Raw genomic sequence first — 27,643 nt, forward strand, 5'->3', positions numbered from 1 at the left:
TGGTAAACGGGGATCTATGCAGTATGAAGTGCATGCTGGAAGTTACCGCCTGAAGAACGTGGTTTTTTGGCCGCTCCGGCCTCGGCTCAATGTGCCACAAGATCAATGGAGGAGATGTACCGGTTAAAGATAATCATTGTACTGCCCAGGTAACCAATAAGCATTTCCAATGTAATTTAAATGCAAGCCAATAAGCATTAAAGTTGCGTAAAATGCTATTTTGGCAAAATATACGGCTACTTTACTGCTAGTCCTCTTATACTGCTGACAATGCCTATTTGCAGCTAGTTACCGACTAGAAGAATTTAAATAGAATTGTAGATGCGAATTTACAATAGCTATGCAGTGAAAAGGCTGATAAACAGCCACCTGCAGTATAAAACGCCAGGGATGCTAATAAACGATTGATTTACTGCTTATACTAATGCTAATTGGTTACCTGGGTGAATACCGTCAATCCTTCCGGCGTCCCCCAGCTGCAAACAATAGAACATTTTCATTGTTTCATCGGCTATGACTAAGGTTTCGGCCAACTGTCGTCAGGCCGACTGTAGAAGGCTTAATAAAAGTAGCATTCAAGGAAAGCTTTTGTAGTTCTTTTCATCTTCCTTGAAAAAGATTTAAAAATAAAAAGTGAAACGTCGGAGAGTAACTAAAAATTTGTTACGATTTTAGTTTGACTACATACGCCATTTCCCAAAGAGGTCTTTTAAATCGCGGTTCGTATTTAGTTTTTTTTTTATATGCATACTGTACTATCCGTACTCTACCCTAGCCATACACATCATCATGTAAACAAATATTATGCAACAGATCAAAACAAAACAGACAACTCCGACCGTATTGAGACACACGGTGGGCACCGAACGCAAGTACCAGCGCCATGCATACACTTCACAAGTGCACGCATTCTGCTGAGCTGGCTCTCCGACCCGTCGGCGGCCGATGTGACTCGGTGTTCAGTAAGGATTCGAATTACAATTCCAGAACCAAGTGTATCGAACAAAGAATCTTTCTGTCCCAGTAGTCTTTCTCTTTTTAGCTTTAAGAATGCATTTAGAATAGGGAAAATATCGATATGCATTACCGATATTTTCCACCAAAATTTAACTATAAAAGCAAACCCTTCGAATAATAAAGCAAGCCATTTCGACTTCAGACTTAGTGCATTCAATGCGACCCCAACCGAGCTATCGCCAACTGAAGAATTAAGTCCTTCGAGCAACCCCGAGATCCGTTGATCTACCACGGGCTATGGCATGGTTTGGCTCTCAGGAGCACTCTAGTCTTCGTCAGTATTTTTCTATCTCGACAAACCGTCCGCTTCGGTAAATGCTAAACGAGCTACGCGAATAGTGAATAGTGTTATATTATAATACGTTATCACCAGAACTTGTTTGTGCTTAAAGAAAGAAACTTAGAAACTTAGTATCTATTATCCAGAAATATTCGTGTTTCAGTTCCATATTGCATGCTCTATCAGTGTCTGTTTCTTATGTTATTATTGCCGGAAATCAAATTTCGATTCAATTAGAGCCCGTTTTAATTCGACTTGTCTGGAGAAGATGAGTGGACTGTAATTCACCAGATAGTAATACTATTATTTTGGTGATTCAACCGCATACAAACTTGTTGATTTGTGACATTTTTTAAAACCAATGCAATATAAAAATGGCGAGGTAAAGTTTGAATGATTTCACAATTTTCATGCAGCTTTGGCGATTTAGCGGTTAGCGATTTCAAGGGTTTATTTTTAGCGAAGCTAACGGTTTTGCTAACGTATTCCAAATTTAGCGAAAACGCTAACTCGCTAACCAGAATTTAGCGCCGGTAACACGCGATTTAGCGAATTAGCGAAATTGTGCCCAACACTGCTATTTTGAACAGGGTGTTACGCGTATGTATTTTGGAGACTTTCATATGATTTTGCCAAAAACGTCTAAAATAGGGTTCGCGTGACTCACAGTTCAAAATAGAGGGATGTAAATCCATTTTGATTCAAAATCACAAATTCTTGTGACTACTTTAAAAATTATGCTTAGATCTAATAATTATCTGCGTTTTAAGTATTATTGTTTACCATACCTATCAAATACCATTCACCGTTGGTTATGAAATCAGAAAGATCACCGCCATCCTCGGAATTCAACACCAGATCCAGCTGAGAAAGAAGGAAGAATACATAATAAAATTAGGAATAGTTTTTAAAGTTTAATATTTTTTGAAACGATGGTTCTACAATTGATGAAGGGACGGTAAGGGAAAGTAATGAAGAAGGATTTTTTTTGAGAATGGAGGAAAGCTTAAAGTTTTTTTTTTCGGGATATTGAAGTATATCAAACAAATTATAATCCAAATATTACAAATATTGAAAAAAACTACAAGGTATACAGCCCTAAGGGTTGTACGAAAGGGTGACGTAGGACTGTGTCACATAATACTCATTACATTGATAACATGTTTTAATCGATGAAATATAACTTTATGTCTGATCATTAGATTAAAGACTAATGCAAACTGCATTTATGGCATATGCATATGTGAGTATCTGTGAGTATCATTGTTTGAGTGTTTATTTGTAAAAGAGCGAAATATTCTGATTTAATTCTTCATTCAATCAATGGTGGTTTTAAAAAAACCGTTTGAAATTGTTTGGTGGCCCTGAAAAGAACTATGTTTGAGCTGATAGCACTTCTTAAAAATCAGTACTATAATTACTGTTGCCAATATATAGATGGATGTCGCTATTCGGTCCTTTAGACTCTAGGATGATGGTTGCCCGCTAATAAAGGAGTGAGCAAGTATTTTCCATGGTATAACGCAAAATGGAACGTTAACCATTTAGAAAGTGTAGAAAAATCTTTCCATTCTTCAATTACTATAGTTCTTATAAGAACTGTTGAAGACCACAACGGCCTGCTGCTGAATTTGCTGCCCGTCAGTCGATCCGTTTCCATTTGCCTTCAGTGTTGGTTTGCGAAAATTACCACCAAAATGCCATTGGGTTTGCCTCGAATTGTCATAAAAGTCCTTGGATTTTCCTCCAATTGCCACCAAAATGCTATCGTTTTTACCTCCCAATTGCTATCGGTGTTGCCTCCGATCGCTGGTGTTGCCGCCAAATGCCATTGCTTTCGCCACCAATAGCCGTCGATGGTAAATACTGACCGTCCGTCAGTGCGATTGTGCGATGAATGAGCAGACGGCGAACCAAGAGTACTATTTTATAGTCACTGGCACTGCCGCTGCTGCTTGTAAGCTAGTGTAGGTGGTGGAGGAAACCATATCGGCTGCTGCTGCTTAAATGATTGTCCGACACTGATTGAGCAAGCTATCGAACAATTTCGCATGTCTGCGATGGGGATAATGCAAAATGTAATGTTAAGTGCATCGTGTGGGATTCACGTTGGCCATTGCCCTCTGATTCCGCTTCACTTCGGGATCGGTGTTGCCGTCAATAGCCATCGATGTTGCCGATTGGATTGGAAAAGGGGTGTGGCTTACAAATTGGTCTCAAGGTTATCATTTGGATCCAAATGCTTTGGTGTATCTAATTGTCGTCCGTGCCTGTGAAGCTAGGCGATCACAAGGGAAATGTATGGGAAAATTCGACCTTAAAATTTTACACACATTTTCACTATTTAGCGTATAAAAAATTATTATTAATATGTTACTATAAAATTGCTGGACATTTTATCTATCCAACGACATATTAACTGTTATGTTTCGTTCAGTAGCATAGTAGCTATTAGCGTTTGAAATATTTCATTCAAACGTTACACTTCTATTTTTCGTTTTTACAAAGTGCTACCCAGTCCCAGTATAGTAAACAAAAACGTAGTCCTACGTCAAAAAACATCTTCTATATACAATGTACCTCAGGGCAAGTGAGACTTAAAAATTACAGTCAGGGTTTATTCGACTGTCTAGGGTGATTTATGTATTTTGGACAGGCGTTACGCGTACGCTGTTTTGGACATTTATGGCAAAATCAAATGGAAATGTAACGCTTGGCTAAAATAAATAAATCACCCTACACCTACAAAATTTTAAAATTCTTGCAGATATTCTTATAGAAAATTGATTTCTAAATCTGAAAAAAACGCACCGAAAAAATCTCTTACCAGTTTTTCAAAAATTTGAGAATAAAACATAGAAATAAGATATCAAACATTTCTTTTTTTGATGTTTTAAAAAATCCTTTTTGAAAAAATAGAAGTAATAGAAGAAGCAATTCTAGAGCAACATGTGAAAAAGGTTTATGTGAAAATGAGAGTTTCTCTTTGCGTCTCCTCTCTTCCATTTATCACGGCAATGCAAATGTACTTGAATGAATTAGATTTGCATGAAACGGTGACCGTGGCGTTATTGGCTAGCTATTGGTTAAGAAAAATTGCTTGAAAAAATGCGCCGTGCTAAACGGAAGAGAGGAGACACGAAGAGAATCTCTCATTTGCACATAGGATTTTTTCACATTTTGAGCGAGAATTGTTTAAATATATTCTGAGATGGAGCAACTTTTATGCACTGTTGCGGAGCCCACACTCGTGTGGTCTAATTTTTTCACCCTTTCGGTCTCTCACTCTTATTTATTCATACACTGACACGAGTTTTTGCAAGTGGGTTTAGTTAACAACTGTATTCGTCACTCTCGTTCGTCGTTGCAGTCCGAGCTGCTGCTACTGATTATTCGCGGGGGCTCGCACTCCCGCTCTTGAGTAGAATCGAGAACGAAAATGAAAAAAAGAAAAAGTAATGCAAAATCTGTATCCCAGTGCGCTACTAGCCCTTCCGGGCAGCTGAATGCCCGCGAGTTATTTGACTCACGAATAAAATATGCAGGAAGACGATGTGAGGATGTGCGCATAAGAATGTATAGGTAGCAGAATGTCTGCACCAGCAATGGCACAATCACTTTGACTTAATTCGCATTCATTTGACAGTACCATCTCAGCCAAGCAGAATTGGAAAAAGTTATATATGGGACGATTGAAGAACTAGTTGTTATCTACAACTTTTCTGAATAAAGCTAGGCTGTATCTTTTGTATTTTGGGTGCTACAATGTTAGTAGCTCATTAGTAGCTAAGTGAACGTTCACTAAGCTACTAGCATTGTAGCGCGGATTAAGCGGATTGTGTTTATATGTGGCACATGATATTCATATGGATTTTCATATAGAAATTTACGATTAGTTCTGTGCGGAATATTTTGAGTGTATCAAAGCACAGCAATATAATTAGGGAACCGAATTAGTTCTATTAATACTTCTTTTAGCAACGAAATTTGTGTTAACGGAAAGGAGTTCTATCAGGCATGCTGAAAATTGCGATTCGATCAAAATAGTAAATTTAAAAAAATCTATCAATTTACATGATCAATCTCGTTGAGATCCAAGTGAAGTGACGCTAATGTTCAGCTATATGAATCGTTATAGTAGGGCACGGGAGGGTATTTTAATAAGTTTTTTGTTCATTGGTCCTGGATCCCGCTGATCATTTTTCCCGTTTAGTCAATTTTGCCCAATTGACGGTACACGAGCTGCTCTAGTCAAGTAACAAATCTAAAACTGGTTGGTTTTAGTAAATTTTATAATGAGAGTAATTCTCGCAGAAACGGGACCACTACTGACCAGAGTTACCATTTTTGCAGATTTTTCTGTAAAATCACCGATTTTTTGTCATTTTAAAGCACAGAATCTGTGATCACAGATGACAGATATTTTTGAAAATCACAGATTTTCACAGATATGCTACATGTTGAAAAAAAGTTTATCAATTTTATCACTGGAAGCGAAATGGTACAAAAAATCGGGAGGTAAAGTTACAAAACCGAAATTACTGCACATCAAAAACCAAATTTACGAAGCGTATGGATGATATTGAATGAACCATATTGTTCAAAAACATTAAAATGCTAATTTTTCTTCATGGAAGCATAATTATGTAACACAGATTTAGTAACAGATTTTTTTCGATAGTTTTGCAGATTTTCACAGATTTTTAAACTAGAAACACAGATTTCAAAATGGCAACTCTGCTACTGACACGAGGTCTTCAAATATTGGAACTTTTGCGGTTAGTTGGTTGAAAATGGTTAAAAAATAGGAATTACACTTTTGATACCTCGAAATAGATCCCTCGTTCGCCAAGAGGCCTAACAAGTTCGAAAAAAGTTGAATTTTGAGCAAAGCTTGAGATCTATATCATGTAATATTTCATAAATTTACCATGAAACAACTAACAAAAGGACTAATCTCAAGTTTTTAGTCTTGACCTTGAAATGCGGTTATACATATATATTAATTGAAACGATGGTTCTACAATTGATGAAGGGACGGTAGGGGAAAGAAATGAAAATTTTTTGGTGAAGGAGGGGAAGAGCGGAAAGGAAGGGGGGGGGGGGGTATTGGTAGCTACGCTTGACAAGTATTCATTTTGACTCCTACCTTTTGTCCAATGCTGGAAGGTGCATGAGTCCAACCAAGCTATAATCTGAGATTATAACCGGATTCAAACCCACAACACCCGCCAGGGCATGTGGTTCGCTGGTACTTGTACCTTTGAACCATAGAGGCGCTGGACAAGAGGCGTTCGACTCATGCACCTTCCAGCATTGGACAAAAGGTAGGAGTCAAAATGACTACTTGTCAAGCGTAGCTACCAATACCCCCCCTTCCTTTCCGCTCTTCCCCTCCTTCCCCAAAAATTTTCATTTCTTTCCCTTACCATCCCTTTATCAATTGTAGAACCATCGTTTCAAAAAAAATTAATATATATGTATGACCGCAGAAAGGTCAAGACTAAAAACTTGAGATTAGTCTATTACATAGGAACGGGGCCTTCCCTTGAAAACCCGCGCCGAGAAACGCGGCTAACCCACGCTGACAGACGAACAACGTCACGTGCAGTACCCAGAGTTGCCATTTTGAAATTTGTGTTTCTAGTTTAAAAATCTGTGAAAATCTGTAAAACTATCGAAAAAAATCTGTTACTCAATCTGTGTTACATAATTATGCTCCCATGAAGAAAAATTAGCATTTTAATGTTTTTGAACAATATGGTTCATTCAATATCATCCATACGCTTCGTAAATTTGGTTTTTGATGTGCAGTAATTTCGGTTTTGTAACTTTACCTCCCGATTTTTTGTGCCATTTCGTTTCCAGTGATAAAATTGATAAACTTTTTTGACGTAGGACTACGTCTTTGTTTACTATACTGGGACTGGGTAGCACTTTGTAAAAACGAGAAATAGAAGTGTAACGTTTGAATGAAATATTTCAAACGCTAATAGCTACTATACTACTGAACGAAACATAACAGTTAATATGTCGTTGGATAGATAAAATGTCCAGCAATTTTATAGTAACATACTAATAATAATTTTTTATACGCTAAATAGTGAAAATGTGTGTAAAGATTCAAGGTCCAATTTTTCCATACATTTCCCTTGTTATCGCCTAGCTTCACAGGCACGGACGACAATTAGATACACCAAAGGATTTGGATCCAAATGATAACCTTGAGACCACTTTGTAAGCCACACCCCTTTTCCAATCCAATCGGCAACACCGATGGCTATTGACGGCAACACCGGTCCCAAAGACAAGCGGAATCAGAGGGCAATGGCCAACGTGAATCCCACACGATGCACTTAACATTACATTTTGCATTATCCCCATTGCAGACATGCGAAGTTGTTCGATAGCTTGCTCAATCAGTGTCGGACAATCATTTAAGCAGCAGCAGCCGATATGGTTTCCTCCACCACCTACACTTGCTTACAAGCAGCAGCGGCAGTGCCAGTGACTATAAAATGGTACTCTTGGTTCGCCGTCTGCTCATTCATCGCACAATCGCACTGACGGACGGTTATATTTACCATCGACGGCTATTGGTGGCGAAAGCAACGGCATTTGGCGGCAACACCAGCGATCGGAGCCAACACCGATAGCAATCGGGAGGTAACAACGATAGCATTTTGGCGGCTATTGGAGGCAAATCCAAGGACCTTTGCGGCATCTAATGTCATCTTCGATGACAATTCGAGGCACCCAATGGCATTTTGGCGGTTATTTTCGCAAACCAACAGCAAATGGAAACGGATCGACTGACGGGCAGCAAATTCAGCAGTAGGCCGTTGTGGTTTTAAACAGTTCTTATAAGAGCTATAGTAATTGAAGAATGGAAAGATTTTTCTACACTTTCTAAATGGTTAACGTTCCATTTTGCGTTATACCATGGAAAATGCTTGCTCATTCAGCGTCGGATAATCATTCGAGCAGCAGCAGCAATTGATCTGGTTTCCCCACCACCTGCACTAGCTTACAAGCAGCAGCGGCAGTGCCAGTGACTATAAAATGGTGCTCTTGGTTCGCCGTCTGCTCATTCATCGCACAATCGCACTGACGGACGGTCAGTATTTACCATCGACGGCTATTGGTGGCGAAAGCAACGGCGTTTGGCGGCAACACCAGCGATCGGAGCCAACACCGATAGCAATCGGGAGGTAACAACGATAGCATTTTGGCGGCTATTGGAGGCAAATCCAAGGACCTTTGCGGCATCTAATGTCATCTTCGTCTTCGATTACGGATCGACTGACGGGCAGCAAATTCAGCAGTAGGCCGTTGTGGTCTTAAACAGTTCTTATAAGAACTATAGTAATTGAAGAATGGAAAGATTTTTCTACACTTTCTAAATGGTTAACGTTCCATTTTGCGTTATACCATGGAAAATGCTTGCTCATTCAGCGTCGGATAATCATTCGAGCCAGCAGCAGCAATTTATCTGGTTTCCCCCGCCACCTACACTAGCTTACAATCAGCAGCGGCAGTGCCAGTGACTATAAAATGGTACTCTTGGTTCGCCGTCTGCTCATTCATCGCACAATCGCACCGACGGACGGTCAGTATTTACCATCGACGGCTATTGGTGGCGAAACCAACGGCATTTAGCGGCAAGACCGGTTATTGGTGGCAACACCGATTGTTGACTGCACTGAAGAGGTTGATGTTACTTGTAACCAATGGCCCTTTTAAGGGCCGCAAACTAATTAAATGAAGCATAATCAGAATTTATCTCAAATGTGCAAAATGGTTTTGATTATTATTTGTAACCAACGGCCAGAAACTATTTGAAGGAAGTTGGTTCAAATATCAAACTACGCATAACATATTTATTACAATGATCTGTGGGCTGGCCATTCATTGCTATTTCAACCTTTGTGAAATACAGTAGTGATTTGTTAAAGTATTCGCTATGTCTAAATGGTTGCAGGCGTTATATTTACGTAACCACCGTAAATGTATTCGTGAACAAGTGGCTGGTGTAGTAACTGAACCAAGGATATCCTTAACAGGAGCAGAGCGTATTAGATTATCACGCAAACGAAAGCGTGAGAGTGCTTCTAGTTCGGCAGGTGAAGTTGCAAGTTTGTCGCACGAAGAGGCATCGCCCGCAAATATCAATCCATCGCATACCGTTATAATTCCGTCACATGAAATGACAGGTAAGCATATTTATAGAAAATTATCGCATGCTATTTGAGCTCAGCTTGAGCTGTTTAGAAAGAAGTTTATAATAAATTTCGTAGCGAAATTACAAAAATACACTACAACTCAGTGCATTGATGGCAACAAATGTTTGTTTATTCGTGAATCTAAAATTGAATCTAAAATTTCAACTTAAATTAGTTGTGAAAATCTGGTGAATACTTAAATTACATAGTGGATCGTAAAACAATGTTCAAACTATCTCTGCTCTATTTACTCTATTTACTGCTAAATTGCTAGGGAATAGTAGGGAAGTGAACTGCTTGTATCCTCATGACTCAAGAAATGCACCGATTTTATTGTCCAGTCCCAGATACACCTGGCTGAGCTTCTATCAAGCAGTTATTAATAATTGTGTAAGACAGATTATCTAGTTTGACATATTATTTAGTATCAATGGCAAGTTCATTCTTACTATTTATTATTTGTGAAGATATCTTATATCACATTATACTAAGTTTGAAACGGTTGAGTGCTTTAAAGAAAGGGATGAAATTGATTCAAATGTAAATTGGGTAACATGATCATCTAAAAGCGATATTTTTGTTTTCGGTTCGCTCAGTACATGCTAAATCATTGTCAGTATTATATATCTTCGGGAATCTCTCATCATCGCGTTGCCCCAATGTGAAATATCAAACGCCTAATGAAAATTGCCATAATTTGCATTCCATATCCCACGCAACCACAGAATTGGATATAAATAACCTAAAGGTTAAAGAATTTAAATAACCTTTAACATTTTAGACTCAGTACACTGATTCATCTGTAACAAACTAGTAATAGTATTATTAAATGCGCTGACTTTGACATATTCCTGTATATATTCCTGTATCGTCACAGTCTACTTCGTATCAATATTTTGATTTGACATGTATTCTAATTATTCATTTACTTGATGGCGTTTGATGAATTCGACAAGTTTCTACATCGAATTTTGAACGTGCTGACCAGGAATTTGCTAAACGTTTCTTACAAAATGAGTTCGGTGCTGTATGCAGTGTCTGTGACAGATTATGGTTTGTTAACGATTTGAAACCTATGACACAAGATTTTGCAACAGTATTGCTAGAGAGTGGATCGTTTGAATCAGTTAATGGATTTCAAGTATGCCAAACTTGTCGCAGCAATCTGAAACAACGAAAAATTCCAACATTATCTAAAACTAATGGGTTTGCCTATCCGCAAGTACCGACGGGTTTACCGCCGCTCGATCCTATTGCAGAAAGGTTAGTGTCACCTCGCTTACCTTTCATGCAAATATGTCGTTTGCGCTTTGCTGCAGGTAAGCTGCAATGCTTTAATAGTTTCATTATTATTCGTCTACACAATCTTTAATCACAAGTAGTTACTCGATTGTTGGTCAAGTAACCAATTGCCCCGTAGATGTAGGTGAGATGTTGCGCTCCCTTCCTCGTCAACTTGATGACGATCAAGCGTTTAATGTATTCATCAAAAACCATGTGATACACAAGTCTTCCTACCTGTCCGGATTCGTTAAGAAATCGGTAGTTAAGGCTTGGCTTACGTATTTAGTTAAAACGCCATTGTACCGCAGATACGGTATCGTTATGGACGGTAATAGAATAGAAGATCTAGATAACAGTGCTCCGGATGATCGGATTGCATTGGAAACCATTGATTTCGATAATGAAACAGAGTTGCTACTGGGTCAACAAGAAACGCTTTTATGGAATGAAGACAAATACCTAGAAATCGCCCCCGCTCAAAACAAGATCCCCTTGTCTATAATTTATGATGAGCATGGCGAAGAGCTGTCATATCCTGCCATCCGCGTGAATTTAGACCAGGCGTACGCGTGACGTACTTTATGATTGCTTCCAGCGAAACACGTGGTTGTGATAGACGAGGAGCAAAGCCACAGCACGTATTATACATGGCGATGAAAGTTTTTCGTTTACGAGTTTCGAAAGGATTGCAATGCACCTTTAAGTGTATGGGCACCGCGAATGTTACTCGCGGCGATCTTCAGAATAGGGAATTTATGGAGCAATGCATTAACCGGAATCTATCGTTTCTGAAAACCATTCCGAACTCAGTCCAGTACTGGCAGCAAAGGAAAAGGGATCTTTTTGCCATGATGCGCCAACTTGGTAAGCCTACGATGTTCCTAACACTTAGTGCGAACGAAACAAAGTGGCCTCACCTACTCAAAACTCTATACCGGTTATCCGAAAGAGAAAATAACACCGAGTTAACAAATCCAATGCAGGAATTGACTGCCTTGCAGAGAGCTACATTGGTCAACAATGATCCGGTTACGTGCTGCGCATACTTCAATAAGCTTGTGGACACGATTATGATTCTGTTAACGTCGCCAAAGTACAACATATTTGGAAAATATCAAGTAGTTGATTATTTCAAGCGGATCGAATTCCAACATCGGGGTAGTCCACACGCGCATATCTTGCTATGGTTGAAAAATGACCCACGTGAAGCAGTCGGAGAGAATATGACCGATACCGTGCGGTTGATTGATGAACTCTGCTCCGTCAGAATGACACAGTTGGCGCTCAACTTCGAATCAAGTCAAGGCCGATAGTGTTTTCGAAGCCCGGTGTACTCAGACAAGACTGGACACTTATCAGTAAGCGATCCGCCAATATCAAACTTAGCAGCGCTATTAAATGTAAACGAGCTCAATTCCCCGTCGTTAGTGCTTGTGCACTCACCATACATAAATCACAAGGTGGAACATTCTCAGAAGTCGTTGTCGACTACGACAGAAGTCAGGAGCAGCAGTTAGTATATGTTGCGATGTCGAGAGTAAGTTCATTGCAAGGTTTGTAGCTAACAAACTCAACGAATTCGTTCAAATTTCACCATGCGAAGGGCAGTAATACTCTCAAAATGAAAGAATTGCGTACAGAGATGAGTCGACTAGAGAACCACAGATTGGTAACAATTCGGGATGAACTGATTGAATTCCTAACCAGCGGCAACCATTCTTTCGTGCTAGTTAGTCTAAATATTCAGAGCTTCAATGCTCATTCTGAAGATGTATCAACTGATCCCGTTCTTAGACTGGCAGATGTCTTTGCGTTCAGCGAAACATGGGCAAACAATAACGCATCGTTAGCAATGGAAGGTTCGTTATATTCATTCTATTTCTTTCAATAATTGTTACGCATTATTTTATCTATTTTTGCAGGGTATACCTGTATCACGCATTTTAAACGAGAAAACCAACGTGCTGGTGGAGTTGCCATTTTCGTGAAAAGTGAATTTGCAACTATGTCATCCCAACACGAAATTATAAAAGCGAGTGAGGTACATGACGCTATGCTTCTAGACGCGGAAAATTTTGGAGATATCTGCGCTGCAGAATTGTTTATTGACGGAAGCAAAACAATCTTATTCGCCGTTTATATCTCACCGAATACGTCACTGAAACTGATACAACTGTTTTTAACTCGACATCTGTTTTACTCGAATTATGAAACCCCAACAATAGTGACAGGTGACTTCAATGTGGAAATCTCTAAAGAGGAGAATAGCGATTTGGTAAATTTCATGACGGAATGGATGAAATTTGATCTCGTGACTGATCCCAGACAGGCAACAACCCTGGGAGGTTCATGCATCGATCTTACTTTTTTGAGGAATATTCCGGTATTGTCTACGAAAAGGTACGTGTCGTACTTTTCGTATCATCGTCCTCAGTTCACGTTGCTATCAAGGTAAAATTGATAAAGCCGAGACGATCGTTTTCTACCACAGCCCTAGAGTAAGTAAGGTTTAACAGTATCGACTTACATTGAATTGATTGATTGAATTGATTTGTTCTGTTAACAAATACTAAAACTTAGAAAGTTTTGTAAGTTTCACATCCTACTATTTATTTCAGTCATATATTTCAACAGTGGTCATTCGCCTTTACAGATGCCAACAATCGCTCCCGATGAACCCTTTTCGATTGGCAGCTAAATTTATTTTATCACGATTTACTGTTTCTTGATAACCGAGCCACTGTGCCTGATTTTGAACTCGCGATTTTGGGGCCATTTGTGATGGCATTGAATACTTTAAATTAATCTTTTGTAAGTATCAAATCTGTTAGCAATCATCAAATGTTAATCATAGTCACATAATGCTATGTTCCACATAGTTGACGCTTATATTGAAATCGATTTTCTATCGATTCATCCCTTTGCTGGCATTCTTTAACAGTTTACTCCTACAATCGGTCCCCGAACAACTCATAAATTGCTTATCTTAAATTTAAGCAATAAATAAGTATTGTATTTTTATATTTCTTATTTCTTATATTTTTTGATAAAACTAATTCATTTCTACTTTACAGTGATTTGGTATTTCCTATCACTCCTGTATTAGCGGGCAACCATCATCCTAGAGTCTAAAGGACCGAATAGCGACATCCATCTATTTATTGGCAACAGTAATTATAGTACTGATTTTTAAGATGTGCTATCAGCTCAAACATAGTTCTTTTCAGGGCCACCAAACAATTTCAAACGGTTTTTTTCAAAACCACCATTGATTCAATGAAGAATTAAATCAGAATATTTCGCTCTTCTTTTACAAATAAACACTCAAACAATGATACTCACAAATACTCAAATATGTATATGCCAGAAATGCAGTTTACATTAGTCTTTGATTTAATGATCAGACATAAAGTTATACTTCATCGATTAAAACATGTTATCAATATAATGAGTATTATATGACACAGTCCTACGTCGCCCTTTCGTACAACCCTTAGGGCTGTATACCTTGTAGTTTTTTTTCATGGCTTGTATCTTTTTCTTTCATGGAAATTTATTCATATTCATATTTTATCCCAAAACTAGATTTCATTTCCAGTCGATTGGTGAAAAAAGAACGGAAATCCGACGAGATACAACCAAGTTACGGTCATTTTCGTAAAATCAGTACTAGTAACATCTATTGGTCTGGCCAGTTTAGGGCATGACGCAAAATATGTCAATATGAGCATCAAACGTTAAGGTTTTATGAGCCATTGACACTGGAAGCATTCCCAGGTCCGCAGCGTGCCATGGTAACCCTGCAGCAGGCTGTAGGTACCCCGGCGGAAGTTGTCGTTTCTGGGAATATTCGAAATCATGTCAAAAAGGGTGTCAAATAGGGATGGGAACTATCATTAAAAATCGCTACTGATAACTATCAGTAATTTCAGTACGTTACTGATAACTATCAGTAAATATCAGTAATTTTACTCGTCAGGGCATTGAAGTAAAAAATGGAAAATTGTAATATTATAACTGCGTTCTTCATTGTAAGTTTACTTTGTAATTTACCAAGCTGGTTTTATGGAGGCTCGCACAACTACGAACCAGATTTTTACCACCCAGCAAATATGTTGGGAGCACATCATACCTACACATGACATGAATCAGTCGATCAAGACCAGCAATTGCACTTACTGGATGAACACGGTTTCCAAGATAAACTGACGCTACTGATCAGAGCTATTGGATCGAGTGGTGTGTTTCGTGCACATCTCAGGGACACACCCGTCGAGACACGGCGAGGGTTGAGACAAGGTGACAAGATGACTGATATCATAGCTATGAACCTTGCGATGGTGGAGGCAACCTAGGCCAGGTTGAAGGCAGTAGTCTAGGAAGATCAGATTAATAATAAATACGTCAAAGATCACATACATGAAAGGAAGAGGCTCTAAGGAACCAAACGCGTGCCTCTCACGGATGGTAACCCTCGACGGCGACGAACTAGAAGTGGTAGATGAACTCGTTTATTTTGGATTGCTGGTGACCGTGGACAACATTAGTAAGGCAATCCAGCGGCGCAGTCAAGCGGGAAATCGAGCTTACTTTGCCCTTCGCTATACGCTACGATCAAGAAGCATATACTACCGTACGAAGCTGATAATGCACAAATCTTTTATTTGGTCAGTAGTTCTTTATGGACTCGTAAGGTCGCTCACAGAGGATATACGCGCCCTTGCCGTATCCGAACGAAAGGGTACTGCGGAAACTTGGCGGAGTTCAAACTGAAAGGGAAGAGTAGTGGAGACGTATTAATCACGAGCTACAGGCATTGTTTGGAGAGAATCCCATCGTATATTTGGCGAAAGTCAGTAGGCTACGGTGGGCCAGATGCGTCATGAGAATGTCGGACGATAGTGCGACGGAAACAGTTGTCTTCAACAACCTTACTGGCATCAGGAACAGGGGCTCAATGTGCAAGATGGCACGATCACGTCGAAAGTGATTTGTGACTTTTGAGACGACTGGAAAATTGGCGACGAGTGGCCAAAGTTCGAGTTAAATGGAGGTAACTGCTTGAATCAGCGCGAGCTACCCCGGGTTTAGGCTACTGACGATGACTACAATATATTGTGTCATTCACGTTTATCGTACGCAACTACCGACTAATAAGTTTAATCTAATTAATTTTTCTAAAGGGACAACGTGTAACTATATCAGTAAATATCAATAATAGTGAAACCTTACTGATACTTAGTGATATTATTGCTTACTGATAACTATCAGTAGTTAATGATAGTTTTCCCATCCCTAGTGTCAAACTTCAGGATTTTCAACCCTCGTAAATTTTTGAAGTTTGACATCCATATTGGAATGGTTTTGGTCATGTTTTAAAATGGTCATAAAGGTAAGACATTACTGGCAACATTTCCTGAACTGATTTCACTAAAATGGCCATATCTCGGTTGTTTCTCGTCGGATTTCCGTTCTTTTTCGGCCAATCGACTGGAAATGAAATCTAGTTTTGGGGTAAAACATGAAAATTAATAAATTTCCATGACAGAAAAAGATACAAGCGATTAAAAAACTAAAAGGTATACAGCCCTAAGGGTTGTACGAATCTGTGAGTGCCGTTAAGAGAAAAAGTGAAATATTCAGATTCAATTCTTCATTGAATGCAATGGTGGCTTTGAAAATACGTGGACGGGGGTTAATAAGTACAACGCCTGCAATCATTGAGACATAGAGAAATCACTTGTGTGCATCATAAAGGTTGAAATAGTAATGAATGACCAGCCCTCAGATTATTGTATTAAATATGATTATGCGTAGCGTGACATGTTTCAATAATCTTACTTTAACTCGTTTGTGGCCTTTAAAAGGGCCATTGGTTACAAATAATATTAAATCTAAAGTACGTTTAACGCAAATATGACGTGCCATTCGAATGTGCTTATCTTTTGACATGAATGGCAACTGGCACGCAAGTTAGCGGCGTAGTTTCACTGTCTTTTGCTCCGAGAAGGTTTTACTAGCAGAAGAAGTTTTACCGCTTGTTACATAGCAGAAAATATGGCACATACGCAAAAATTTCAGTTTTATTTGTACGAGAGTCCTTATCTTCTTACCACAGGGATGAGGGGTCTCTAACCATCATAAAATAAATTCATGCCCCCAAAAACCCCCACATGCCAAATTTGGTTCCATTTGCTTGATTAGTTCTCGAGTTATGAAGAAATTAGTATATTATTTGTATGGGAGCCACCCCTCCTATAGAGGGAAGGGTCATAGTCCACCATAGAAAAAAATATTGCCTTCTGAAACCTCCACATGCTAAATTTGGTTCCATTTGCTTAATTAGTTCTCGAGTTTTGAGGAAATTTGTGCTTCATTTGTATAAGAGCCCCCCCCCCCCTCTCACGCCCTCTTTAGAATTGCTCTCTTATCCCCCATAAAATTGCTGGTCATTTTATTTATCCAACGACATATAAATTGTTCAGTTTCATACAGTAGTTCAGAAGTTATTACAATTTGAAATCTTTCATTCAAACGTTACACTTCTATTTTCGTTTTCACAAAGTGCTACCCAAGCGCTAGTCCAAGTATAGTAAACAAAGACGTAGTCAAAAATCAGTTTTTGACATAACCCCAGGCAACCCGGAATATTTACGGTGTCCGCTGACTATGCCAATTTTGAGATATTTTAGAAAAACTAGGAAAATTTACTCGTCGAATGCGATTGGTTTTATCCAAAAATGTTGAATTTTGTAAAAGTTATGGCCGTTTGAATTTCATCAAAATTTTGCCTGTCCCGATCATTTTGTCTAACCCCTGTACATGCTACATGCGTTGTATGTAACATTTATCAAAGTAGTAACATTGCATACGTTCAATTCTCAAAAGATTGTGCATTTGAAAACAATTTAACAAAATCAAGAACACAAATTATTGCTTTCCTGCTACCTTACTGAAATTAAAGATTGTTTTTATTACCCATGGTTCCCCACGTTGAAGGGATTTTACCAATTCAATCCTATTTTATCAACAGCACATCTTCACATCTTTTCACTACACTTTTAATGAAACGGCAAGCATGCGTATTCATACAGAATCGTATTTCAACCGGACACTACAGCTGTAGCACATTTTTCCAACACAGATATCAAATTCGCCGAGGTTTAATCGTCTCGCAGTAAAGAATTTGCGATCTGTTGGGACAACGAACTTGTGTCATTTTTTCTAGCACACTTCCCTAACACAGACATCAAATTCGACTAGGTTTAATCGCGTTCGTAAGAAATCTGTTGGCACGAGGGGGATTTGTCACTCTTTCTGGCGTACTTCCCAAGCAAGAACTTCAAAATGGTCTAGGTTTAATCGCGGTGTTAAGAAATCTTGTTGAAATGAGGGAACTTTGTCACTTGTTTTGGCTTACTTCCCAAGCACAGATATCAAATTGGAATAGGTTTAGATCATCGTAAAGAATCTTCCAACCAATCACGAAGCGAGAATTGTGGTAAAACAAAGGTTCATTATTTTCAATTTTTCAATAGTTCGACATCAAGAATCCATACTTTTCTTCATTTGGGCAAATTCTTAGAAGATTTTTCGATCGATTGGTGTAAGAATATTGAAAATCGATCGGAAAACCACTGAGCTATTAGCGCTCAAAACCTGTCATTTTTCGTGACGCTCGCATTTTTCGATATTTTGGAATGACACCCTATCTCAAAAAGTTTGTTCCAATACGTTGTGTAGTTTCTGAGAAAAAGGTACATAAAGTTTGAAAATCGTGGTTTTTCAGGAGCGGCGTTTTATTCCGTTGAGGTTCTTCCACGTCGCACTGGAACGCTTATGTGTATGATCGTTTTTCGGCCACTTCCTGTGGTAGGATTATTATAAAATTAGTAACAAAAAACTCTAGACAGCCCGTCTTAAAATTTGCTTCCGTTGACGATTGTTTGACCACAGTGGGTAAAGAATTCCAAATTGCAACACCTCGTACGAATAATGAATTGGAGTAACTATTCGTGTTATTGCGCGGGATAATTAGGGTTTAGAGGCGACGTCTTTGAGTTGGTATCAGCTTCTGGAAAAGTATTGGCAGCGAGCACGATGTGATCAGCTTACGCAGAAACAAGCAGGATCGGTAGGCACTGAGCTGTCATTTGCTCACACAATGCGTCCAATGTTCCAATTATATGCCTTGTCGCAAAGAGCGATTCGGCAACACACTTCAACAGCGAATATACATACACAAATAATATACACAAAGCGTACGAGCGAAACCGAAGTGGCAGCGAACGACAGCACTCAGTGAACATCACCCAGTGAGTGATCATTTAAACAGCACTTCGCGCTCCCGTTTGCCGCACTACGTGCGAAATTAACGCAAAAAAATTTGTTTTGTATTTACATATTTTCTGCCCTTTCAAAAGAGAAAATACACGCTACACTGAACAATTAATAAGGTCTATATTAGTTAGTACGGATCAGGTGACGCAATAGTAAAAATGCTTTTTTCAATCACACCACTTCAATTGCCCCAGCGCAAGGTGTACAATCCATCCGTGCAGAGAGCGGCCCTTGGTATGGTAAAGCACGCAGCAAATTTATCACACTGCGTTTGCGGCTGCCTTTTCTTGGTGCGTATAAAACACGAAAGAGCGTGTTCAGCAAAAGAGACGCAGAAGGGTATTCTTGGGCGAACACACATCGCATGGCGAGTTTTGTATTGTGTGAGAATTTGTGTCTATCGGTCTGCGCTGCGGAGCATGCCACTCCTGGCGTAGGCATATAGAGAATCAACTGGGCAGTCAATCAAATTTTTCTACAGATGACTCACATGAGCATAGCGACTAAGTCCATACACGAAGCGTACACAAGAGTTAAGTGCAACACGTAATCGGCTCATGGAATTAGCACTTGGATTGACATGCAATATATCCCCGAAAAGGAAGTGAGGCAGTATCAAGGCCTTGAACAGCTTAAGCTTTATGTCGATGGGAGCAGCAGGTGCACAACTATGAAGCGAACGAAGGCATGCGTAGATTTTTCCGCATTGCTGGTGGATAAGACCATCCCAAGGTTCATCGTTCGATCCGTCCAGTCAATGGCTTGGCCGTCCAATACAACAAGCGGCAGCAAATCCATTTCCGTTGAATTCTTGGGTCGTCCTTGAATAAACATCCCAAGTAGCACACTTGGTTTTAAATAAAAATTGACAACAGATTTAAAACAAATCGAATTGCTGAGCTTTCGTTTACCCATACTTAGTTATAACTTACGATTGAAACACCGCAAGAAAATAGATATTTTTTCAGACATTTTTCGCAGGATAAAATGGCTAAAATATATTTCGGTGATTCATCAATCACTCAAAGCAACATTGTAGCTTTCAAATAATTCAAACTAAAGTGCAATTTTAAATTTATCGTGAACTTTGCCTTTCTACTTTCGAAAAATTGGAACGCGATGTACGATGGAGTATTGAAGCTGAACCTCCCCAGGGGTATGAAGATTGTCGGCTTTGCTGATGATGTGGCGTTGATAGTAACTGGCGAATCAAGAGAAGAGGTGGAAGTACTCGCCATGGAATCAATACATTTGGTGGAAAATTGGATGGGAGAGAATAGGCTGGCAATAACTCCTCATAAAACAGAGGTGGTAGTGATTAGCAAACCTGTGCAGCAGGCAAAGATCTTAGTCGAGGAATGCATCATCGACTCTAAGCGTGACGTGAAGCATCTGGGCGTGATCATCGACGACCGATTAAATTTCAATAGTCACGTAGATTATGCCTGTCAGAAGGCAGCAACAGCAATCACAGCGCTAACTAGAATCTTGCTGAACAATTCCGTGATAAATAGTAGCAGGAGAAGGCTCCTGGCTAGTGTAACCACGTCAATACTTAGATATGGCAGCCCAGTATGGATCTCGGCTTAAGGACCGAAAAGAAATCTATCGCGTTTGAATAGCGCGTACAGATTGATAGCATGAGAGTAGTGAGCGCCTACCGCACCATATCTTTGGAAGCGGTCTGCGTTATTGCCGGTATTGGAGAAGGATCTAGAATGCTACAGAGACCTCCGCGGAGCTCGAAAACGAACACGGGTAGATACATTGCGTAAGTCGCAAGTGGAATGCAGATTCCTGTCAGTTGTTGTCAGTTGTTGTCAGCTGAAGCGGCGGTAATAGAGGTAGACAACAAATTTTGAAACAAAATTTATACGAGACAACGCATGTATTTAATGCTGTGCAGCGTGTTGTTTTTCCTCTTTCGTTTATCGTAAAAAAAAGACTATCAAAAGTCAGAATTTTTCCTTTCTTATGTTGCCGATAAAACAGAAAAAACGAACATGTTTCATTATCTACATCCCACATGCAACAAATTTTCTAAAGCATAAAACCGTATGATTGCGCAATTCTTACAGCTGCTGTCAAATTTGACGTAAAATCGAGCCAGCAAGCCTGGCTAAATCGGCTTCAAAAAAAATGTAGGAGAATGACGTTCGTGCCAGGGATATGGTGGAATGGGATAACGCAGTCAATGGAAGATGGACACATCGGCTGATCCCGAATGTGTCACGTGGATGAACAGGAAACACGGCGAAGTCAACTTCCACCTGACTCAATCACGGTCAGGCCACGGTTGCTTCAGAAAGTATCTGCATAGATCCGGTCATGCGGAGTCACCTCTCCGTCCGGAGAGCGCTAACGTAGAAGAAACACCGGAGCACGTGGTGTTTAACTGCCCACGATTCCGGGCAATGCGAAGCTCAATGATTGCCACCAGCGCTGAGGGCTCCAGCCCAGATAATGTAGTTCAAAAAATGTGTCCTGTACGTAGAATGTAATCAGCCAAACCATCACACAAATCATGTCGGCGCTGCAGCGAAAATGGCGCGAGGATCAAGAGTCGAGTCTTGTAATAGAGTCTCGTGTAATCGATCTCGGGGAATGTTTCACCCCCGAGGAACTTCCCGTCGGAGTATGGTAGCTCCAGCGCCGGGAACTTCTCGAGTCGACGATAGTAGAGTGAAAGTTGGCAAAATGACAACACTCATGGAAAGAAAGCCTGCGAGGATGGCCGTGAAGAGATGAATATTAAGTTGGTCACCATCCCAGCATCGATGCACGTCTCGACAGGTGTACGGAGCAGTGTATAAACACAGAGTACAGATTATGTTGCAACGGCTACGACAGTTGAGAAACGACCAACGAACTACCAATCCCGATTAGCGTTGTCTTGACAGACGCATCGGTGGAGTGACGAGCGCGACGGAGCAAACTAAGCTTGGACAGAAACACTACGAGGGCGGCCGTGAGTGGATGGATGTTATGTTGGTCGCTATCCTTGGATCGGTTCGCGTCTCGACAGGTGAAGTGGAAGTGCAGTGGCGAACTCGATGGAGCAGTGCTGAGCCCAACAAGATACCCTGCGAGGGTGGCAATGAGGAGGTGGAAGTCATTACGGTCGCCATCTCTGGATCGGTACACGTCTCGACAGGTGTAAGGAGAGTGAATGGTGAAGGAGCATGTTGTAGCATCAAGGATGGCAGAACCCTGAGTGTGGCTGTGAAGGATTGGACGTTATGACGGTCGTCATCTCCGGATCGGACATCTCGACAGGTGTACGGAGTAGTATACAAACACAGCCTCCCCCCGAAGTAATACTTAACGGTAGTTCCGGGTGGGTGAAGGTCAGGCGTCCGTGAGGTTTTTAGTGGGTTAGAGTCCCACTCTGTGCCACAGACATCATTAGTGTGCCTGGCATAGAGCGTTTCCTCACGCAAAAAAAAGAGCACACACGTACACACACTGCTCAGTTTGTCGAACCTTATCGGTTGGTATATGTGACTCGTGTTTCGTGTTTTTCGACCAATTCCTAAACCTGTGACCTTTGTCTTTTGTTATAGTATAACAAGGGTAAGAACGTTGACATGATCGGAAACCGAACTGAATGTCTGCAACATGAGAGTCAGCAGCTAACCACAAAATTACGGGTACTACTAACATTCTGTTCATATGATTTGATTGGACATTATTAAAGTTAATTTACAGAAAGCAGAGAAGGTACATCATTTAATTGAAATTCGTCTTTATTGAATAGTTGTCTAGAACAATCGTTGGATAGCTTACAATAGTTAAGTTAGTGACCATCGTACCTGATTTCCATCATACGTCCAGCTGCCGAATTTCATCTCACAATGTTGATCATCGAATGGGAACCAGGTTATGTCTATTTTACAGGTGCTTTTAAAAATCCCTGGTGGTACGTACAAACAGCTTCCGTTATTTTTCACCACAATATTCGTGTGGTATGTACCATCGAAACCCTCATCCGCGCTGAAAATGAGAAATAATTAATTTGTATTTATGTTTTAAAAACTGTTAGTTTATATGATTGCAAACTACTTCTATAACCTAAAACGAAACATTACGTGCATGATAGGCTATGTATGGTTGATTTTAATTTATTCAAATTTGAAATTATTAAAAAAAATTGGATAATATTATTCGAACGACCAGCGTCAGGTTCATATAGGACCACAACCAAGGATGGTTCGATCACTTTGTCTCAATTTTGTTTCATTTGACAGAGTACTGTCTTAGCCAAACAAAATTTGAGAAAGTCGTTGTTGTTGTTAAGTTTATTATAGAGTGGTTTAACCGATGGGTCATTCACCACTCGTATTTGACAAAGTCATATACGCGACATTTGTAGAACTATTTATTATCTACAGTTTTGCTGAATAAAATTTTGCTATATCTTTTGTATTTACGGCATGAGCATGTTTCCTGGGGGGATGGGGGGCGGGGGGGGAGGGGGTTACAAATAAGCCTGACAGCCTTATCGTAAGGAGTTTATTCAGGAAATGACGAATTTCACGCCAACTCGTCTATCGGGTTGGCATCACCCTCTCAGATTTCAATGAAACTTTTTGTATGTAAAGAGTTCATGTAAATAAACAACTTTGCATACTTAGTTTTTCAAAAATTGGTCTAGACTAACTTTTGGAAAGGGCTTAATGTTTTTTCTCTTTTTATTATAAAAAACATAACTCGAAAATTATAGCACCTACAAAAAATGATCTATGAGTGACTTTTAGAAAATCTTCAGAATTTAAAAAAAAAATAATGAAAAAAATAAAAATCATTTCTACACTGAAAAAAAAAGCATTTTAAAAGCTAAAATTCGATTTTCCAACAAAGCCCATCTCAGATATTGATGAATTTTTGTAAAGATAGATAACCCAGGTCTGCAAAAAATATTTTTTTTGCAGATGCATGAGATACGTTAGGTGAATTATAAATTTTTTGAGGTACTGAATCCAAAACTAATTTCCGTTTCTCTCTATCACGTACAGATATTTTGCAAATTATGCTTCTTATATGGAAAAGTCATAAATTGGATGGAAAAATTATTATCGCAGTTTCGTGATAAAGACCCTAAATAAGATCTTTTTTATTATTTTCTGTAAATTTTTACTTAATAAATACAGTAAAAATACTACTGGACTGAAATATTTTACCTTCTCTCTTCAATACAGGATTGCTTTACTCAGGTACGCTAACTTAGGCACATTCAACTGCAGTGCCTCATAGAAGCAAAATCTGTAAAAAACATGTATGAAGCATTTGTATAGCTGAATGTAATCTACAATTTTGCTGCATAGAGTAGTGTATTATTATTTCCATTTATAGTAGAAACGGCCTTTAAACCTTATTATATAAATAGAATGTTCGCGTTAAGGATAAAGCTGCAACACTATTACTGTGTAAATACACCAGATAATGGAGTACTCAGTTCAGAAAGATTGTAGATTGCATTCAGCTCCACAAATGTTTTATACACGACTTTTATCGAATTTGCTTGTATAAGGCAATACAGTTAACTGAGCACAAGTGAGCGTATTTGAGCGCACCAAATCTGCTTTAAAATAATATTCTCCACAGTTTCTCCATCCTATATGGTTTTTTCCAAAACATGGAAGGGTTTGCATTAATAAATACAATTCTGATGTAAAAAATCAGAGGGGTTGTGTACAAGACACGACCGCATATATAGGTGACGCAGGACTACGTAAGTCTCTTTGTAGTGGTAGTGGCATGTATTCATGTTTGTAATTCGATTCTTCATGTAACATTTATCATGTGTAACATTTATCAAAGTAGTAACATTGCATACGTTCAATTCTCAAAAGATTGTGCATTTGAAAACAATTTAACAAAATCAAGAACACAAACTATTGCTTTCCTGCTACCTTACTGAAATTAAAGATTGTTTTTATTATCCATGGTTTCCCACGTTGAAGGGATTTTACCAATCCAATCCTATTTTATCAACAGCACATCTTTTCACCACACTTCTAATGAAACGACAAGCATGCGTATTCATACAGAGTCGTATTATAACCGAACAGTACAGCTGTAGCACATTTTTCCAACACAGATATCAAGTTCGCCGAGGTTTAATCGTCTCGCAGTAAAGAATTTGCGATCTGTTGGGACAACGAACTTGTGTCAATTTTTCTGGCACACTTCCCTAACACAGACATCAAATTGGACTAGGTTTAATCGCGTTCGTAAGAAATCTGTTGGCACGAGGGGGTTTATCACTCTTTCTGGCGTACTTCCCAAGCAAGGACATCAAAATGGTCTACTGTGTTACCTGACTCACTGCGCATAGCGTTCTATTCGCGGTATCGTGTTTGTTCGAAAGGTTTCGAAAAATATCGCCCTTGTATCGAAAATATCGTTGATTTTGATCACTAAAAATAACGTACTTAAACATTATATTGCAAGTGCTAGTAGTACGCAATAATTGTATTGTGAAACTGAATTGTTATTTATGCAACTTTTTACAAGTTAAATGCAATAACAAAAGCACAACTTATAAAAAATCGATTGTTATCGATATTAGCTGCATATGCGTTATAAACGAATAAAACGCATGGTGACGTTTTATTTCAATAACACGCATATTCGCAGTGAGTCAGGTAAAACAGTAGGTTTAATCGCGGCGTTAAGAAATCTTGTTGAAATGAGGAAACTTGGTCACTTGTTTTGGCTTACTTCCCAAGCACAGATATCAAATTGGTATAGGTTTAGATCATCGTAAAGAAGCTTCCAACCAATCACGAAGCGAGAATTCTGGTAAAACAAAGGTTCATTATTTTCAATTTTTCAATAGTTCAACATCAAGAATCCATAATTTTCTTCATTTGGGTCAATTCTTAGAAGATTTTCCGATCGATTGGTGTAAGAATATTGAAAATCGATCGGAAAACCGCTGAGCTATTAGCGCTCAAAACCTTTCATTTTTCGTAACGCTCGCATTTTTCGAAATTTTGGAATGACACCCTATCTCAAAACTTGCCGTAAGACGTAGTCCTACGTCAAAATATTTTTTTAAATCTAAATTACATCCATTACAATCTAAATTATATTTCTGCTGCTTTATGTCTAAAACCAACTTTCAAGATTATTCAACAAGTATTGTATAAAAACGTAACGTGATGGACAATTTTTATTGTTTTTTCTGAATTCAGTAGACAATCTATAAGAATCAGTTGAAAAATCCTATGCAGTTTTTTTTATGCAGACCTGTGTAATTATATGGCCTATAAGTCTTTCATATACAGGGATACCTCGATATAAGACAATTTATAATTTCTTAAAGTTGTCTTATATCGAAACATGGTTTTTTTTTTTGACGTAGGACTACGTCTTACGGCAAGTTTTGAGATAGGGTGTCATTCCAAAAAATCGAAAAATGTGAGCGTCACGAAAAATGAAAGATTTTGAGCGCTAATAGCGCTGCGGTTTTCCGATTGATTTTCAATATTCTTACACCAATTGATCGGAAAACCTTCTAAGAATTGACCCAAATGAAGAAAAGTATGGATTCTTGATGTTGAACTATTGAAAAATTGAAAATAATGAAGCTACGTTATACCAGAATTCTCGCTTCGTGATTGGTTGGAAGATTCTTTACGATGATCTAAACCTATATCAATTTGATATCTGTGCTTGGGAAGCAAGCCAAAACAAGTGACAAAGTTTCCTCATTTCAACAAGATTTCTTAACACCGCGGTTCAACCTAGACCATTTTGATATCCTTGCTTGGGAAGTACGCCAGAGAGAGTGACAAAGCCCCCTCGTGCCAACAGATTTCTTACGAACGCGATTAAACCTAGTCCAATCTGAAGTCTGTGTTAGGGAAGTGTACCAGAAAAAATGACAAGTTCGTTGTCCCAACAGATGGCAAATTCTTTACTGCGAGACGATTAAACCTAGGCGAATTTGAAATCTGTGTTGGAAAAATGTGCTACAGCTGTAGTGTTCGGTTAAAATACGGCTCTGTATGAATACGCATGCTTGCCGTTTCATTAGAAGTGTAGTGAAAAGATGTGCTGTTGATAAAATAGGATTGAATTGGTAAAATCCCTTCAACGTGGGAAACCATGGATAATAAAAACAATGTTTAATTTCAGTAAGGTAGCAGGAAAGTAATAGTTTGTGTTCTTGATTTTGTTAAATTGTTTTCAAATGCACAATATTTTGAGAATTGAACGTATGCAATGTTAATACTTTGATAAATGTTACATACAACGCATGTAGTATGTATATATGTTGCATATAGCATGTGTACATGAAGAATCGAATGATTACAAGCATGAATACAGGCTACTATCACTACAAAGAGACTTACGTAGTCCTGTGTCACCTATATATGCGGTCGTGTCTTGTACACAACCCCTCTGATTTTTAAATTGCATTATCGGTCGCCAGTTTTGCTCTGTATTATGTGTTTACGGTTTTTGAACTATTTATTATTGTTTGAACTAT

At 39.0% G+C, this 27,643-nt stretch overlaps 1 protein-coding gene across 1 annotated transcript in view; it reads right to left on the minus strand.

Moving 5' to 3' along the window:
* Positions 1 to 27,643, minus strand: part of LOC128740154 (neuronal acetylcholine receptor subunit alpha-7) — a 245,072-nt gene that overhangs the window by 160,334 nt on the left and 57,095 nt on the right. Inside the window, exons 6-7 of the mRNA XM_053835680.1 lie at positions 22,956 to 23,136; positions 2,086 to 2,161 (exon numbers count right to left, since the gene is read on the minus strand). Coding sequence (XP_053691655.1) covers positions 2,086 to 2,161; positions 22,956 to 23,136 — 257 coding nt within the window. The remainder of the gene's footprint in view (positions 1 to 2,085; positions 2,162 to 22,955; positions 23,137 to 27,643) is intronic.

Source organism: Sabethes cyaneus, chromosome 3 (genome assembly GCF_943734655.1).
Source record: "Sabethes cyaneus chromosome 3, idSabCyanKW18_F2, whole genome shotgun sequence".
Classification (NCBI taxonomy): Eukaryota; Metazoa; Arthropoda; class Insecta; order Diptera; family Culicidae; genus Sabethes; species Sabethes cyaneus.